General features: G+C 47.1%; 1 protein-coding gene across 1 annotated transcript in view; it reads left to right on the plus strand.

Moving 5' to 3' along the window:
• Positions 1-17,506, plus strand: part of LOC126522908 (leucine-rich repeats and immunoglobulin-like domains protein 3) — a 117,004-nt gene that overhangs the window by 87,815 nt on the left and 11,683 nt on the right. The window contains exons 2-10 of the mRNA XM_050171752.3: positions 10,189-10,260; positions 11,763-11,834; positions 11,908-12,042; positions 13,237-13,380; positions 14,205-14,348; positions 15,231-15,302; positions 15,394-15,465; positions 15,979-16,122; positions 16,715-16,942. Coding sequence (XP_050027709.2) covers positions 10,189-10,260; positions 11,763-11,834; positions 11,908-12,042; positions 13,237-13,380; positions 14,205-14,348; positions 15,231-15,302; positions 15,394-15,465; positions 15,979-16,122; positions 16,715-16,942 — 1,083 coding nt within the window. The remainder of the gene's footprint in view (positions 1-10,188; positions 10,261-11,762; positions 11,835-11,907; positions 12,043-13,236; positions 13,381-14,204; positions 14,349-15,230; positions 15,303-15,393; positions 15,466-15,978; positions 16,123-16,714; positions 16,943-17,506) is intronic.

Genomic DNA, 17,506 nt, shown 5'->3' on the forward strand with positions numbered 1-17,506 from the left:
GGAATGCAATCGATGTTGAGTGAATTCACGTGTGTGCCACTTTTCCAATGTCAAAAGAGTGCGCTAGCTTGCCTAAGTGTTGGGCTGCGTCGGTCTGTGATAAAGGTATAGAAACAAGGGTTGCTCCTTCGTGGGCTTTCCTAGCAGCTTCGTCAGCGAGGTCATTGCTGGAGATACCGCAATGACCAGGCAGCCACTGAAACACGACGTCGTGTCCTTTCTTGATCACGTGATGGTGAATTTCTCGTATCTCCGACACGAGTTGTTCACATGACTCGCGACTAAGAGATGACAGAAGACATTGTAAGGCCGCCTTTGATTCGCAGAATATTGCCCACCGATTAGCTGGTTGGTTATTAATATAATCAACAGCACCTCGGAGGGCAACAAGCACCGAACCGGTCGATGTTGTCAAGTGAGAAATCTTGTATTGGATGCTTAGTGATCATGATGGTATAACCACTGCGCTGGTGGAGCTGGTCTGAGTGGAAGAACCATCCGTATATATGTGGACTCGATCAAAGTAGAAAGTGTGCAAACAATCCAGAGCTGCTTGCTTCAAGGCCAAGGTAGGCAGGACGGTCTTCTTTCTTATCCCTGGAACCGTACGACACACTTGAGGTTGCTTTAAACACCACAAAGCTGAGGTTGAACGTGCTGAGGGTGTGAAGCCCGATGGTAAGGAGGCACGATGGATGCTGACCTTGTTGGAGAAGGACGCCTGTGGTCGTCGTTCTGGCATGAATTAAGAAAGTGCAATAATATGCTATGTGCCTGATCATATGCATTGTGCTATTGATTTCTTCTGAGTTTTAATAATGGCTGGCTACTGTATGCAGTGTTGTGCAATAAAATAATATGCCACAGCAATTATTCCGTGCCTCGCAGAAAAAATTGAATATATCTTTCTCAGTCAAAACATCATAGCAGGCTGAAAACAAACTGCAATTTTTCTTTTTGTGGTGACGAAGTGTATAAATTGTGAAAATAACCTGTTTATATATTTCTTATACTATGCAAATGAGCTGCTCCCATACATTCGAATAAGTGCTTCAATAGTACGACTTGGCAAAGGGCAACGAAAGACTCCTATTAAAACCCTCTAATTCTCAAGCTTGTATTATCTGATGGTATGTCATTTCATTAATGTAAAGAAAGGCAAACTTGATATGTGGAAACCAGTTACAATAGAACATGGCCCTTACACTGTGAAAATGTTTTGTAGCAATACACTCAATGTGAAGGCCTACGGATGGGGTGTTGATGCATCAAAACAACCTAGAATAATAGAGGTGCTCCATGGGCTAAATTTGGCAGAATCAAGAATTGGGGGGAGACAAGATACGAATTACATACATTTTAGCTATTCTAGTTTTTTTTTTTTTTTGTGAGTGCTACAGGTGTTTCAATTCTGTTGTGCTGATTTTCTCAGAACCCACTTTTTCACGTTTCTCTCATGCACCAACAAACATAATTATATTGACACGGATGCTTTATCTGTATCCGGTTGCCGTATTTCACCGGCTAAAAAATGCTAAACGTTATCGCTCGGTGCAGGATGCGCCTGAACGTATCGGAAGTTTCGCGAATGTTATCGACGAACCTTGCTAATCTGATTGCATACGCGACACGAATTGTGTTGTAGTTTCTGGAAGGCGCGCGGGCACCAGCGAATAGGCTGTAACTTTCGACGACAGACGTATGCAAACCGACGCGCTTGACCCGCAGATGAGATTTTCTACGATTGCCGACATTGCTCGCCGCTATCGTTGCGATTGAGCCGGCACTATTTATTTACCGTCACTACTACGTGGCAATATTTCCAACACAGATTTTTTCAGTTATACATTGCACGCCTAATTCTTACATAGTTGGCTGTGCAATAAGCTACCAAAGAATGAAATGGTACAACAGTTTTTGGTGTATGGCATCGTCGTGCAGGTGTTTGCAAAGCGATCTTGCAGACAGACGACGCGCGAGCGCTGATGTCGATATTTTGTACACTATTGTTACTTCAAAAATAAAAACAAACTGTTGCGGCAGGTGTACATTCATTATTCAAACGTTTTTTATATCTAAAAGCACATACAGATCACTAACTTATTGTTTCAAGCTTAGTTTACAGCAGGCTGTTTTAGGCGGGACTTTGACGAATGAAGACGGAATAGGCCAGCAACAGTGCGCCGCAGCCGAGGAGCGAGCTTCGGCGCGCGACGCAGTTTTTCTCCAGTGGTTGCGCGCCCTTTCCCTCCAGCCGAAGCGAAGCGACGCGTTCGCTTGCCAGCGCGCGCCGGAGCTTTCGGCGCGTGCCAGTGGTTGGGGCTTAACTGTAGCTTCTTCGATCCTCCCCGCGCCCTTCACCTCCCTTCACGACTCGTCCTTCGCGTACAAAGGGCGGTCCTGTCTCGTGGCGACCTTTGCCCTCGTCTAAAGCAAGCAGAGAGCGGCGTTCGAACGGAATCCCTCGCTCTTCGGCCTTCCTTCCTTCCTCCCTTCCTTCCGTTTTGAGACTGAGCTCCCAGCCTGCCTTCCTCCTGTCCCCATCGGGAGTATCGAGTCCTGGAGCGGGAGAATCTCGGAAGGCCCTCCCCGTTGTGCATACGCGCGCTACCCGTCGCATGCGACGTAAAGTGTACACCAACAACCTTATCCAACAACGGCTTTCATAAGGCTGCCGACTATTGTCAGCAGCCGTACACCAGCCGCCTTTCAGACGCTTCGCACGTACGTCGTACCGCGGACGCCGTACCGAACCGTGGTATATGCACTCGGTATAATACGACTCCATACGCGATCCGTCGTGTACGTACACTCGTACCTACTCGTACCTAGTGTACGAGTGATACACTCGTACTTAGGCGCATTTCGCAGGCTTCGTTGGTTGAGTGATTGGACGACGACGAGCGCTGCATGGGCACGGAACTATTTATGGATGCGAGTATAGCGTGGGGACGCTGATAAACGGAAAGCAGTAAGGTTAGGCCAGTGTATACCCCTGCGGCTCGGTGCCGTTTTGATAGATCGCCACGTCCTTAATATATACCCCTCCTCCACCTCCCCCTTTGTCGCTTTCGCGTTGGTTTGTAGCCGTTTCTCTATGTGCAGGCTGCCAGCGATTATGAAACTTGTATGGCAGCCACGGCGTCGCTGCGTCGTCGAGTGCCAAACTGTGTATGTAAGGCCGCGCCGCGCTGGCACCATCTCTGGCTGAGCCCAATGCGCGCCTCTCACTTTGGCTGCAGCGGTCTTTTGAGGTCTCCTGTTTCGTGGACGCCAACGCAGCATATGTATATGCATGCGAACGTCGCAGTTGCTGCTAGCGTTCTGAGTTCACGCTTTCTTTTTTTATGTTCTTCCATCTCTGCCGGTTGTCAAAACGTCCGCTTTTCATTTCCATCGCGGTTCCGCTTGGCACAGAAAAAAAAAAAAAGCCGTCTTTTTAATCTACGCCCTAAATGCAACGCGTCCGTGTGTTCATCCCCCCCTCACCCCCCCCCCCCCCGCACTATATTCTCGCGCGCTCTGTCTCCTAGCTTCGTGACGCTGATGGGAATCTCGGCCGTCAAGAAAAGAAAAAAAGTACCACGCTGTGTATGACTGCAAATGGGTGAGCTTCGTCTCGGCATTGTCGCCAGCACGCTGCATACATTTGCGGAAAGAGGCGTCCTCGACGTCTTAATCCCTATATCGTGCGGCGAGTAAGTTTTTTTTTTCTCCGGGGAATTATTATGCCGAGACGCTGAAGGAGAACCTGCCCGAATAATCATCTCGCGATCAGTTTTTCCTTTTTTTTTTTGTACGTTCGTTCTCTCGTTGCTTCCTTGCGCGCATTAGCGTTCGAGTCGGGGTGTTCCCTATCGCGTCGGCTGTGTACTCTTCGCCTGCTCCCTTATCTGGTTCTACCCGTGCTTTATCTAAAGCGGCACGGAGTATAGCTTTTATCTCGCGACGCGCGGTGTTGAACCGCGAAAGGTCATACGGGGGGAGGGCCCCTTTTGCTTTGCCAGGATGTTGAGGATTCGCGCTGTGTCAATATAGTATGGCAGGCCTTGAAAGAGAAGATGACAGAGAGAGAGAGAGAGAGAGAGAGAGAGAGAGAGAGAGAGAGAGAGAGAGAGGGAAGTGGGGGGGGGGTCAAACAAGCGAGATGGAAGGTGCATCAGACGCAACATGTATAAGCAACAAGAAAAAAAGAAAGGATAACGGCAAGCTGTATAGGGGTGCCAAGAATCATATATACTTCCCTCTCCGAGCCTTTGTACAACCAATGCGCATTGCAGCCTCGTAAGCACGTATTGTTTTTCCACCCTCGTTTTTTCGCGTCGATCGACCTTTCTTGTCCTACTTAGTTATCTATGCCCTTCCCCCGTCGGGTGAAGCCGTTGTGATGGCCGTGGAGGTCTTACTCGCTCGTTGAGTATTCTGCGTATACCAAGTGCTTCTTTTGCGACGACTCTGTATCCATGCGGTGACAGAGACAGACGCCCGCATGCAAATTTGATTGATTGATTGATTGATTGATTGATTGATCGGTTTATTGTAGCTGTTGTAGACGGCGAAAAGGAGAGGAATGCGGGCCGCTCGAGCACGCGTGCCATTCGCGACCATGCAGTAGGATGAAATCGAAAGATGTAGAATCTGAGCTGTACTTGGTATGGATTCGTTTCTTAAGAATTAAACGCCGAAAGAAGGCGGAGAGTATAGGAGCTGACACGAGGCCACAATGTTGGTCGGTTTCTGCTGTACGTGGAACGTCTTTTGTCGACGTTCTCTTTTTTTTTTTTTATTAGGGGAAAGAACGCAAAGAGGTGACGCGAGCGCCGCGCCTTGTTCCTTTTTTTTTTTTTTCATTTTCCCGTGTCGTTAAATAAAGGGAAATTTCGGGCTTAAATTTCACACTGGAGGCTACGATCGACGGACTTTCGATGGAGTGTAAGGTATTTCGGATTAACTTTTGGCCGCCTGGGGCTTTCCAACGTCCCACCTACACACCCAAGTACGCGAGCGGTTTTAACATTTAGTTGTCTCCCGTCGAAACGCGGTCGGGAAACGAACCCGTGACCTCGCGAGCTCACTGGCCGAACGTCGTAAATACTGGTTCCTTGTCGTATTCAGCGCCGTATATCGTGTCGCGCCTTCACATGTGCGTCCTTGTCCTTTAGCTCAGCTTCGCTGTCATGATCGGCCATTAAGAGTGCACCGTACAACTCGTGTTTGTTCATCTTCCTCTCCCAAGCCCCGACTCGAGTGTCGGCGTATGTCGCAGTCTCCACGTGTGTGTGCGTGTGTGTATCGATGCATTAGCGCGAAAGCCGTTCTTATCAGCGCTCCGCGAACCGTGACGAAGAGAGAGGTGCCACGACCAGGGTCTAGAAGAGAAGTGGCGGTGAACGAGTCCGACGCGTGAAGAAAGGTCGCCGGGAGAGTTGACCTCAACCGCCGCAAGCTGAGTGCGCCGACCGTCTGCGTTCGTTCTAGAGTGTATACTAGAATGCGGTCTAGTTCGCTCACACGCCGGTGTGGTCCTGTTTTCTCGCGCGGCTTCGGTTCGTCGCGCTTTTCTTGCCGAAGTCGCTGCGCGCGGCCCGGCTTTCTCGCCAGCGATTGCAGCGCGACATGATGACTTGCGCTCCCGTCGCCCTTTCTCCCTCCCCTCGCACCCTTCCTTCCTCCAGAGAGATATTTTACCGGGGAAGCAGCTCGGTCCAGTCTAGGACGACCGATCCACTGGCTGCTACGCGTCAGGAGTTCGGCGCCATCTTTCAGGAATGATCCGTGAAGCGCATTGCGCATGTGCAAGAAACTGCGGGGGGGAGGGGGGGGAGTTTGCGACGGCTGCCGTCTGTTCTGGATGGGCGAGACGGATTAGTTGAGTGTAATTTGCGCTGAAGTGCGTGAAGCAGCGCACTTTGTGAAATACGATCGTCTGTGTATGACGTCGTAATTAATGTTTGTGTGAACGTCTCTCTCTCTCCCTCTCTTTTTTTTTTTTTTTTTGAACCACCAAGTACCTATTAAACAAATGCGCACTTCTTCCGCGTTAACTTGCCGTGTAAGCGCTCGTGCAAAAATGTGTGCTTCCGTCGGTTCAGTGACGGCATGCAGTGAGAAAGGGACAGATTCTTTCCTTACAGTTGGCGATTGTGTCAGCCGTTTTCGCTTCTTGCTGAAATCCTTCACGAACGAGCCACGTCTTCCTTTTCGCCTGATATAGCGCGGTCGCCGCCTTTGACGGCGTAGGGAGGCATATCGCTCCGGGATTGCGTTGCATCGCGTTTGCATGTGTTTATCTCCCTCTGGCGCGCGCATTTCGGACTTCCTCCTTTTTCTGTTCGCAGGCTTGTCGACCTTTCGTTCTGATCCAACACTCTTTGCACTCGCTGCGCAAGCATGGAGAAATGGTGCAGGCGAGCGCGAATTCCATGCGCTGTGGTTCAAAGCGCCGCCGCTAGGTGTCTCCACCATTGCTGGTTTGTTCGCGTATAGTTCGTTATTCTTGCATTCGCGTTCGGCTGTACATGTCTATAGCAATTTGTGCTTTTGCTTTTCTAGGAGAGCCGCGTGACCGTTCTTCGTTCCACATACTCGTTCGTAGGCTGCCGTGCTACAGCGGTACCTGTACAACCACCCGTTTACCCTCTCGAGCTATAGTTGTACTACATTTACAGTTCTATATACCCCTTTTGTTAGTCGACCGGGAAGAATTTCTCTCACGAGCTCGTCGTCCGTCTGCAGCGAGCTAAGCCTTTACATCACCATCATCCTCCGTCCTCGAGGGCGCGAAACAAAATTGGCCCCAGTAATAACGGTGTGTTCGGCAGAGCAGAGATGGACTCGATTGCGCTTCCCGTGAATCGAAACCACCACCCCTCTCTCCTCAAATTGTTTTAGTTCGTGCTCACGTTCGATGAGGCCATGCGCCTTGTTAGCTGCAGGCCGCCCGGTGATGGGCCATCTATAAAAAGACGACTAAAAAAAAAAAAACACGCGGGAAAATAAAAGAAGTCAATGAGCCGACGCTTCTCCGTCGATGGTTGCGGCTGCGAGGGCGCGTGATTGAATCGGTTCCGAGCCGCTGCGCAAATGTGCGTGTACGCCTTTGACAGATCACGCGTCCGCGCGGTTTTCAGTGCGCGCGTGATGCGAGGCGCTTTGGGGGAGGAGGGGAGGAAAGGGGGCTGCACGTGACCCCTCCGTGCGTCAGAGCTCTGCGTGCGTGTGCTGCTCCAGTGTGCGCACGCGCATACGTTCGTTCGTCTGGCAGAGGAAACCGCGGCCGCCTGTGGTTCATCCCCGGGAGAGAAAGGAGACAGCTGCGCGATGTGGCTCTACCGCCCATTTCGGAACCGTTCGATTTATTTTCATCGTACTTTCATTCTTTTTCTCCATTTCCTTTTCTCTTCTTCTTCTTTTTTTTTTTTTTTTTTGAGCCACGCGCACACCGCCGCTGTATAGGGTGCACTATTGTTCGTGCGTGTACGCTTTACGTGGTTTCGCTGTCAATGCTGTGACAGGTCATGTGACCCAGCGGTGTTATTCTGGACGTCGTCAAATTGCGCCATATAGCGTCAAATCCCTTCAATGGCATATACAGTTTTTGAGCCAGTCGGAGAGGCCGTTATATATACGCCGCCTTGTGGGCCAATCGAGAGCTGACGAGATGGTCAATTCGATGATGTGGCGGACTTGAAATAGCATCCGCACGGGTGGGATATGACATGGTGGGGACGCTGTCAAAGTCCGCCATGTTCGCGTTTCGAGCCAGTCAGACGGACTATTGCCGCCCCGTGAGCCAATCAGAGCTGACGAGATGGCGACTTTTGACAGTACACGTCGTAGCTTGAGTTTTACAACATAGCGCTCGTGAACTGTACTCAGCGGAGAGATACGCGAGATAGTCTATAGTGCTACCGCGTGAATCGTCTGCAAACGCGCTCGTTCGTACTACGCGCTGAACCCTCTGCTCAGGCGATTCCCTTGTCCTCCAGATGTTGGTTGCGCTACGGCACACAACTATATGGCGTTGACTATACTGCCCCGTTTCTCTTCTTATAATTTCTTAAGCGAGAGATGTGTGGCTCAGCGCCCCCCACACACAGTTTGGGGCGCTGAGCCGCGCACCCCACACAACAACCCCCCCCCCCCCCTCCGCCCCCACGTGTGGCAGCAGACATTCAGCCCCCCATCCCGCGCCATCTTCTAAAGCAGCGTGTAATGATGGTGGTGCGTGGATCGAGCTATATATACGTACGGCGTGCGCGCCATGATTCACGATCGTCATCACCGCGCAGGTTGTGATGCGAAAGTGCAACCCCCTCGCCCCCACCCCACCTTACAGCCCTGCGAGAAACGCGGTTCGGAACTTTCGCGGTCGGCCTTAAAAGATCGCGCCAAAACCGCGCAGTGCAGTCACAGGTATACGGATCGCATCAGCCAGCGAGCTACACGACATCCAGGAAAAGAAGAAAATATTATTGACTGTCACGTTATGCCCATTTGAGCGCCACTAATCCATCCGTGATCCTTCCGTCCAACATGGTGTCACTCACGGAAGGATTTGCGGCGGGCACTGTGGACAACGAGGCCTTCCGTCTCCTGGTTGTCGTTCCTGATTGGCTGATGTGCGATCGGCACCAGCTTTAACTGCGCTGCATGTATTTGGCGAGACCAGGTGTGCGCAGGCTGTTGGCGGTCCCATGATGCGTGGTTTTATATCTACCCACGTCTGCCGGTTCGTTGCGCCAAGTGATGATGCGCCGAACATAGTGGGGCGTAAAGTACGAGAACACAAACGTGCACGTGCGCGCGTGAATCTAGAGTAGTGCTGCCATCTGCGCACCAGAAACCAACCAGCGCCGCCTGTCCAGTCTTCGTAACTCCGTACAGTTTACAGCAGCATGGGATGCGTCCGTGTGTACAACACAGGGCAGCGGTTGGAAACGGATGTTCTTCACAAATCACCGATCGTGGTGGTCAACGCTTGTACTTTATCAGTGCAACGCGAACCGTGTAATAACCACGCGTGTTGATTTTGTGCGAGCTGCGGTCGAAGGAGGTTGGTTTCGAACTACTTTCTGCCGCGCAACAGCAGACGGTGCCGCTGTGGTTCGGCAGTGCTGCACGGAAACTTATTGGTTGCGGTTATTTGGAACTCGGGACGCGCTGCTGTTTTGAAGTGTGCGGTTGCTTTTTCACGCCTCTGAATGCCTGCCAACGTTGTCTCCTTCCTCGCACCGCCCTTTCTTCCTCACTTTTGAGATTCCTCCGCCAAGACACCTCTTTCGGCGGAGAGAGAAAGCTTGTTTTGTCACTGCTGCCGGTGGAATGGGAAGGTTGCAGAGACAGATTTAGCAAACTCTCGTTGTAATGAAATCGCATTATTCTAACTATTGCATTACTCAAACTTCGGTGCGGAGTGCGTTGTAGGACGGATTAGTCTTGGTGAAATGCCGGTGGCCTCACGGCTTAGCTCGACGCACCAAGCCGAAAATTGACGGAGCGTTTTCAAGTCCCATGCATGTGCATGCGCCATTCTGTGCCCACTAACCCCACATAAGCTTCAAATACTTTTTTTTAATGATAATGCAGATCGTACTACGGGAATTGCTGGAACCGAATATGCCATCATACTAGTAATAAGGACACATTATCTTTAATGTGATTGCTGACACTGTAGTTGACCCACCCAAGATAGTGGCAATATGGCTTAAACAAAGTTTTTGGTGTTGTCAACATAGAAATAAATAAATAAATAAAATGGAGCCTTATTGCCCGTAGTTTTTTGCTTAAATTTTCATTCTATAAAAATGTGTTGTTTGACACCTCCACATGTCACTGTCATTTGCATGCATAACACCTCTAAGGTATATTTATGTGGAGTATTTCTCGTATCTCGTATTTCACACTGTAAATATTGCCTTTCATGTTACCACTACTTCTTTTAAGACGAACATGCAGGAACCAGGAATATGTATTCATCTTATCAGACCTTATCACATTAATATAAGTGCAGTGAATCCATGGGAATTAGATGTCCCCCTGAACTGCTCATCTCATGAGGAAGTTCACCTTAACAAAGAGTTTGCCTTAAATAGAGTTTGCTATATTATTTATATGATGTTTTAGTTTTGCTAGGAATTGTGCATGTCTAAATCGCTCATGAGTTTTCTTCCTTGTTTGTCTGTGCAGGGATATCAGTCAGAACGAGTTTACCGTGTTGGACACCAGGAGCCTTCAGCACATCACTCAATTAAAGCGCTTGTGAGTAATTCATTAGCGATGCACTTTTTGCAACCCTTACTTTAGGAGTATACTTATTGCATGCTGTGTGAAAAGAACCTAGGCCCTACAGAACCCAATTGTTCGAATTGTTTGCCAGTTATACAGTTGAACCTCTCTATAACAAAGTCGCATCCGGCATGAAAGTACCTTCGTTATATGCATTGTTCGTTATAAGTGTGCATTCATTATTCGTTATATCCAATATTTTGTTATATCCATGTTTGTTATATGATGGTTCGACCTACTCCAGCTGGCATTTAAGTGTGAAATGGCACTGATGAAATGTGAAGTTTGTCACTGCATGTTTATTTGTAAATCGAATCTTTATATAACGAACATGGATGTAACAAATTATCTGATATTACGAAGTATATACATGTAAAATGTTCGTTGCCAATGTCGGCATGTAATGAATATAAGCTTATAACTAATATTGCATATAACTGGAATATAATGAAGGCATTTTTGTGCTGGATGGTACTTCGTTATAACAAGGTCCAACTGTATTTGCATAGGCCAGTTGCATAACTGGCATGCCCGTTATCATTAGCCAACAGTGTTAATTAATGCAACATTCTTTTTCTTGCCCTTTATAAGGGACAAGGTTTACTGTCAACAGCTGAGTATCATAGTGTGAAGTGATAACCACTTTCTCGCCCATTGCTCTGGCTGCACGTTATAAGTGTGGACTACTCCTTCAACTCATCCTTAGTGAATTTGGTGCGGCAATCCGCAACCTATTGAAGGACATCCAGAATTTAACTAAGGCTGCTGGGAATTTAATGCCTGCACCTCCACTCCCAAGATAGCTTGGCCACTCACCCTTGCACAATATCCTGCTTCATCTGCCCAGTATACTCGTTTTGTATTTTCCGTGCACTCCCTACCTCTCTTGAAGCAACTCTAACAGAAACATAATATTGCATACCCATTGTAGCATCCATAGAGAGGTCATCCAAACACAGAATTTGTAAGTAAAGTTTTTAAAAGCAGGTGGAGCACATGTCTCGAAGCTTTGTCACTCTGTCTCGGCAGGGCGGCCATGGCGAGCCTGTACGGCAGGTCTGTTTGCGCATTGACCGTAGAAGGAATTTACGAACTGTTGATGAATCCTGAATTGGAGGAAAAAAGGGCGAGAAAGAACCAGATTCTTTATAGCATGAAATATCTGCTGCACCAGCACTCGAGAGAAGCCTGGCACGAGCCAAGAAGCAGTTAACGGCAGCCAAAAGTTTAACCAGATGGTGAAAGAAAGATCTTGCCCCCTGGCGAAGTGGGGCTATCAAAATTTTATTTATGTCATTAATTTTGATGGAAACTAAATATATTGTTCTCACTATACTCTAAAACAAATATCTTTAGTACTGTAACATCATCGGGACATGTATCAATGGTATTTCCCTCTTTATTCCCCCGCGGTAGTGCTTACATTGAGTTTTACAAGAGCAGCACTTACAGTGATAATGTCAATCTTATTTCAGAAAAGCAGCACACAACAAGCTCTCTGCTGTTCCAGATCTTGGCTCTCATCCCCATTTAACTGAACTTAACCTGTAAGTTTATGTCCTGCTAAATGCTTACAGTTGTGCCAATAGCATCTCTGACGAGTTTTCATTACTGTTTTAGAGCTCACAATGCCATACCACAACTTACCAGTGACCTGAAGAAGCTTCCTCAGCTGAAGAATTTGGACTTGAGTTTTAACAAGATCACATCAATTTCTGGAGGTGTCTTCACCAACAGTTCTAACCTTCAGTATTTGTAAGTACCAACCTGGTCATAACCTTCTGTAGTTGCTAGACTTTTCAGGAAACATGTGATCTGAACCACCTGTTTTTCTGCAGCATCTGTTGGAGACTTTGAGGGGGACTTTGATGCAGCATTTGCAACATAGTTGGCAGCACTGTAGTGTTTTGAGGGAAAGAAAAAAAATTCTGCTATATCTTTTTGCGATTTTGTGCACACGAAAATCTGTCTTGTAGTTTTTGGTTTCTTGTAAAGTTGTCTAAGATAGGCTAAAGGGCATATGCCCATGAGGAAATCCTTTGTCAGTTCCACGAATATTCTTCCACGTTGCATACAATTTCCTGCGTGTCTTGGCAGAAATGTTCTAGCAGTAACAGCAGCAAGTTAACATTGCAGCAAGTGGCGTGCGACACAAGCACCTCTTTTCATGAACTCTGACTGACCTGAAAGTTTGACTCTCCTGTGGCTTCCCGTACGATTCCATATTTCTGTTTTCTCTTGCACTTGACCATGCTGACTCCATTTAAGTCCTGTGAATCTCTTGTGACTCGCTTCAAGTGACTCCTTTTGTCTCACACTAAAAAAATATTGCGCCCTTTGGGGCTTAGTGTGCCCTCAAACAATAATCATCATCTATCTTGCATGCCTTTCTTTTCTTTAACACTGTGTGCCCGGTACTTGCAGGTAATAATTATTATTTGGGTACAAGATATACTCTAAAGAGTGTAATTTTTTTAGAGTGTAGTTGGACTGAAAGTCTACCTCCTTTCGACGCCCGGCAACTCCAGTCAAGCGATCTTGTCTTGAACTTGACCATGCGACTCCTTTTGAGTCCCTTGTGACTCCCTTGTGACTTCAGTCTTGTGATTCCTTCTTGTCTTGGTCTTCTTGTCTTGTGTCTTGGGCCTTGACCAAAGTGCTTTTTTTGTCAGAAACAGCCAGCCTCATTAAAGCGCAACCATAGCCCAACAGATAGGCTACTGTCTGTTGGGCTGTGGTTGTTTGCACGTCGGTGCAAGTGTTAATGTGCACGTAAATTGTTGCTGTGCATTGTGTTATGCCAACAATTACTGTCACTTGTGTGCCCTCTCTGCAAGGCTCCATGGTTCTAAAATTCTCATTTGTGTTGCCCAAGTGTCCGTCTTAGAACTAACAATGTTATGGCATTCGGCCAATGTGCCAAAACGTTTGCTCTTCTTTCTTGCACAGATCACTAAGTTCAAACAAAATTTCGAGCATCGAGAAAGGTTCTCTCGACAACCTCACAAGTTTGCAGACACTTCAGCTCAACAGGAATCGTCTCGCCACCATTCCCAAGAACCTGTTCCTGAATCTTAAAAGCCTCAAGCAATTGTAAGTTCCCCAGTCAGCCTGTTAATGGCTTCCTAGGTTTCACAAAGGGCGGCACCTCAGAGGGCACCAATGTCATATGGTGCTGCTACATTGTTGTTTGTGTGCATAGCTAATTACTGTACCAGTCTCAAGATGATAAAGCGAACAAGAGGGTTTCACGTTGTAATAGCCTAGTGGCATGCCCCCGTATATTTGTCGTCAAGCTACCCTGAGTTGGTAGGTGTAAAGGAAATAAAAGGGTCCTAGAATAAGTTGGGCCAATGTGTCAGTAATTTAGTCACTGCTTACCGAGAGCACTGTAGTCGACCTCAGGCGAAACAGGTGGGCTTTCTCCACTTGCCAAACAAGCACAACTGAGTCAGATGGCAATGATTGAAAAATGGCCAACACTGGCTGTTCCAAATGCACGTATTCATGGTGAAGCTAGTTTCTGAAATTTTAAGTAAGGCCGGTTTTAAAAATTGCTTTTAGTGGAGCTTGCTTTTCACATTCTGTGTTCAGTTGGAGTAAGTGTACTAATTTTGCGTTGAGTCCCTGTAAAACATGACATTCACGAATCAGTTATGTTGAAGCCCGCATGACATTTGACAGATAAGCGCAGTGATGTTTGAGGACGTTACTGCATCTGCAAACCTTCCCTGCATTATCCTAAAGCACTGTAAGAATGCTTCACTTGTTATGATGCCAGGTGTAATTGTTTTACATGTGCAGGAGGAGAGCATGTTTGTTTGGACTGGATCTGTGGAAATGTTTTAAAAAATGCCTGCCCGTTCAGGCTGGACAGGGTTTGGAATGTGACGAACATTGTACTTAACTTTATCCAGGGAGCTGGACAAGAACCGGATCCGTGCGATTGAGGGCCTCAGCTTCAAGGGCCTCGAGGCATTGGAATCTCTGAGCCTACGCAAGAACCTCATCAGCCACCTCTCTGATGGGGCTTTCTACTACCTCGGCAAGATTCAGACTCTGTGAGTTGTTGCCTTTGATGTTTTTTTTCTAATGATATTGCAAGAACACAAGACAGTGTAGGTTGTCGTTCTTACAGTCCATTTAGAAAGTCTTAAGGCGAGTGCAACAGCGGGGTCAGCTAAGCTAGTCGGTTGTGAGAGTATGTTCTGGGGCTGTATTCTGGGCTGTAGTCTTAGTTGGTCATTTTTTTGAGTTTGTTGACTTGTGCAAGACGTGATGTCCAGCTCGACGTGCCATAGGTGCACCAGTTTTTTTTAGTTTAATGACTTCTCTAGTGGATGTGCACTAAAGGTGATAACGCTGAAAATGATCAAACAGTCACTTGTAACCTGAGTTTCAATATGATTATGCAGTGTTGATTATGTCGCTTAATGATGATGAACAGCAATGAATATGGTGCTACAGTGTCATGTTAAACAGAGCTGTGTATGCATGACGAACAAAGGATACTGGTACGTTTGATTGTCATTGGCATGTTGTATCAGATGAGACTATTGATTGCACACCTTTTTGCTTAGTTAATCTTCGTTTTATTCCTGTATCGTGTTTTTTTTACTACTTACCAAAGCTCGTCATGCCTCTGAGACTTGAATGATCTGTATTTTCAGTAAGCTACTGACTTAATATATAAATATTTTTTTTTATCTGCTTGCATGGGTAGCTGTCTTTTCATTTAACTAGGTTTCCTTTCTACAGCATAATTGCAGATTTCATTCTCTTATAGGTCTGTGATAGCTAAATGCTAAGCACTACTCTCAGTTAGTTTTTCTTTCAAGCATGGTAGAACCACTGGTACAAAATCAGCCTTTCTATTGCTGTGTGCCTTGTTCTACGAAGCAACACCTACCCTTCCTGACTTCTCGTTTTGCTACTCCGTGCAGCAACCTGGATTTAAACAACATCACGGCTGTGACCAACGGGTGGTTGTACGGGCTGTCCTCCTTAAGATCGCTGTAAGTGGGTTGCCGTCGCAACTGAGAAATTTTATTGTAGCGACTTCCGTGTGTCGTTTGTGTGCCTCACCGTCTTTCTTTGGCCACGCAGAAACCTGACCCACAATGCCATCACTGAGGTGGACATGGGGGGCTGCGAGTACTGCAAAAAGCTGACCCACTTGTAAGCATTCACTCTTCCCATGATGCATCGCAAATAGTTCCATCTGGCACATGGGTGGGCAGACAAGCATATTCAAAGAACCACAGAAGAGTTCACTACATTGTTCTAGAGCTACAGAAGAAACATGGCAGTTTGAGACACTAACGTCAGGTAGCAGTATGTGTACTGCCTTTTTCACTACTTGTTCTCCCTGCTGAGGGATGCAGGTCTAGTTTCTAAGGATGGCAGATGCACAAGTGCATCAAAACTACCTAATTTGGTAAAAGCCAGTAGAATGCAACATATGATTAGATTAAAATGGACATTGACTGCCTGACTGAACAGTCATCCACGAGCCACAACTGGACGCAAAAGAAGCTGTCTGCAGCTTGTAATCTGTAGTTTGGCCACCCCTGGTCTAGAAAGCCACTTGGAAATATATTGTGTTGGTGTAATGCTGCTGTGTCTGTAACTGTGGCACATTAGTTGGTTAACTTAGTGGTAATAACGATGTGTTTTCCTGCATTTTTTCAGAGAATTGACCTTCAACAACCTTCAGGCCATTACTAAGAGTACTTTTGCAAAGGCGGAGTCTCTGCGCTTTCTCTACCTCGGACACAACTCTGTCTCTTACATTGAAGAAGGGGCCTTCAAGCAGCTTAACCAACTGAAAGAACTGTAAGTGTTCAGAAAGTCAAGCACAGCATTATTTGCCAGCCTGTAATGGCAGTGGAATGAATAATGATAGGCATAACGATAAGAGATGTGAAGAAGGCAGTATCGGGGATTAGAGAGCATACATAGGCAGCTGATATAATAGTCAAGATTAAGATGAAGTGGAGTTAGTTCGTATAGTGCATAGGACAGGTAAAGGTGGTTTGTTAGAATAACGAATAGCTATGCCAAGGGAAGTCAAATGCAGCCGGTTGTGGCAGAGGTTTGGGTGGAATGACGGGATTGCAAAATTTTCAGGCAGAAGGTGAAGTTGGCTGACATTGGATAGGGATTACTGGAATTACCTGGACGAGGCCTTCATCCTACAATGGGTCTAATCGGCTTCGGATGAAGAATTTGTTAGCTTAGAATTTGTTACCATTGTAGGCTCTGTTTTCTGGGATCATCATTAAGGATACGTAATGATGTGTTTCTATTTCGTGATTTTGTATTTAAACTTAAACATTGACATTACAGTTATTGACCACCAGTCTTGCAGCGGTTGATGGCTCTGCACCCACTCATTGTGTTCCCAACTGTAACCAATGCGTTTCAGGTACCTGGACCACAATGCCCTCTCGTCGACAATGGAGGACACGAATGGGCCCTTCCTCGGCCTGAGCAGCCTGAGTCTTCTCACCCTCTCCGACAACCTCATCAAGTCGCTGACATCGAGGGCGTTTGCTGGCCTGGGCCGCCTGCGTTCTCTAGACCTCTCGAGGAACCCAATCACCACCATCAGCCAGGGCACCTTTACTCCTCTGCGCAGAAGGCTGACCACCCTGTGAGTCCTGCAACACACCATTCACTCAGTGCTGCAATGATTCTTACTGTCGGAGAGTATCATCACAGACATATGTTGAAAAGACCTGGTGATGTTTTAATTATTATGAGCAGCTGGCTTGGGGCCTACGGATACGTTAGTTGGTCCTTGATGATGAGGAGGATATGCTTAATGCAGTAGTGGCACCTACTCAGGGGGATTTGCCAAGAGTCGGGGAAGATTTTAGAAATGTATTAGGGGTATGAATTTAGATATAGTATGGTACTGAAGTCTTAGATCTTGAGCACTAGCATGTCTACTTCTTCATCCTCTCTCCTGGTGTGTCTTTTTGGCGCCCTTTGTGTTGTTGTTGTTGACCAAAACTATTATGAAGCCTACAAATAATAAAGCCGAGGCAAGTTTGGTTGTCGCTTCTTTTTTTTTCGTGGAAGTGCGGAAAGTGATGAAAGGAATGAAATGGGGCATCTGCTTAAGAATGTTGGGTGTGTGCTGACTGCTTGGTATGTCTTCAAGAGTCGTTGGCGTAGCATTCGACAGATGGTAAGCGCGATCATCATTAGCTAG

Source organism: Dermacentor andersoni, chromosome 6 (assembly GCF_023375885.2).
Source record: "Dermacentor andersoni chromosome 6, qqDerAnde1_hic_scaffold, whole genome shotgun sequence".
Lineage (NCBI taxonomy): Eukaryota > Metazoa > Arthropoda > Arachnida > Ixodida > Ixodidae > Dermacentor > Dermacentor andersoni.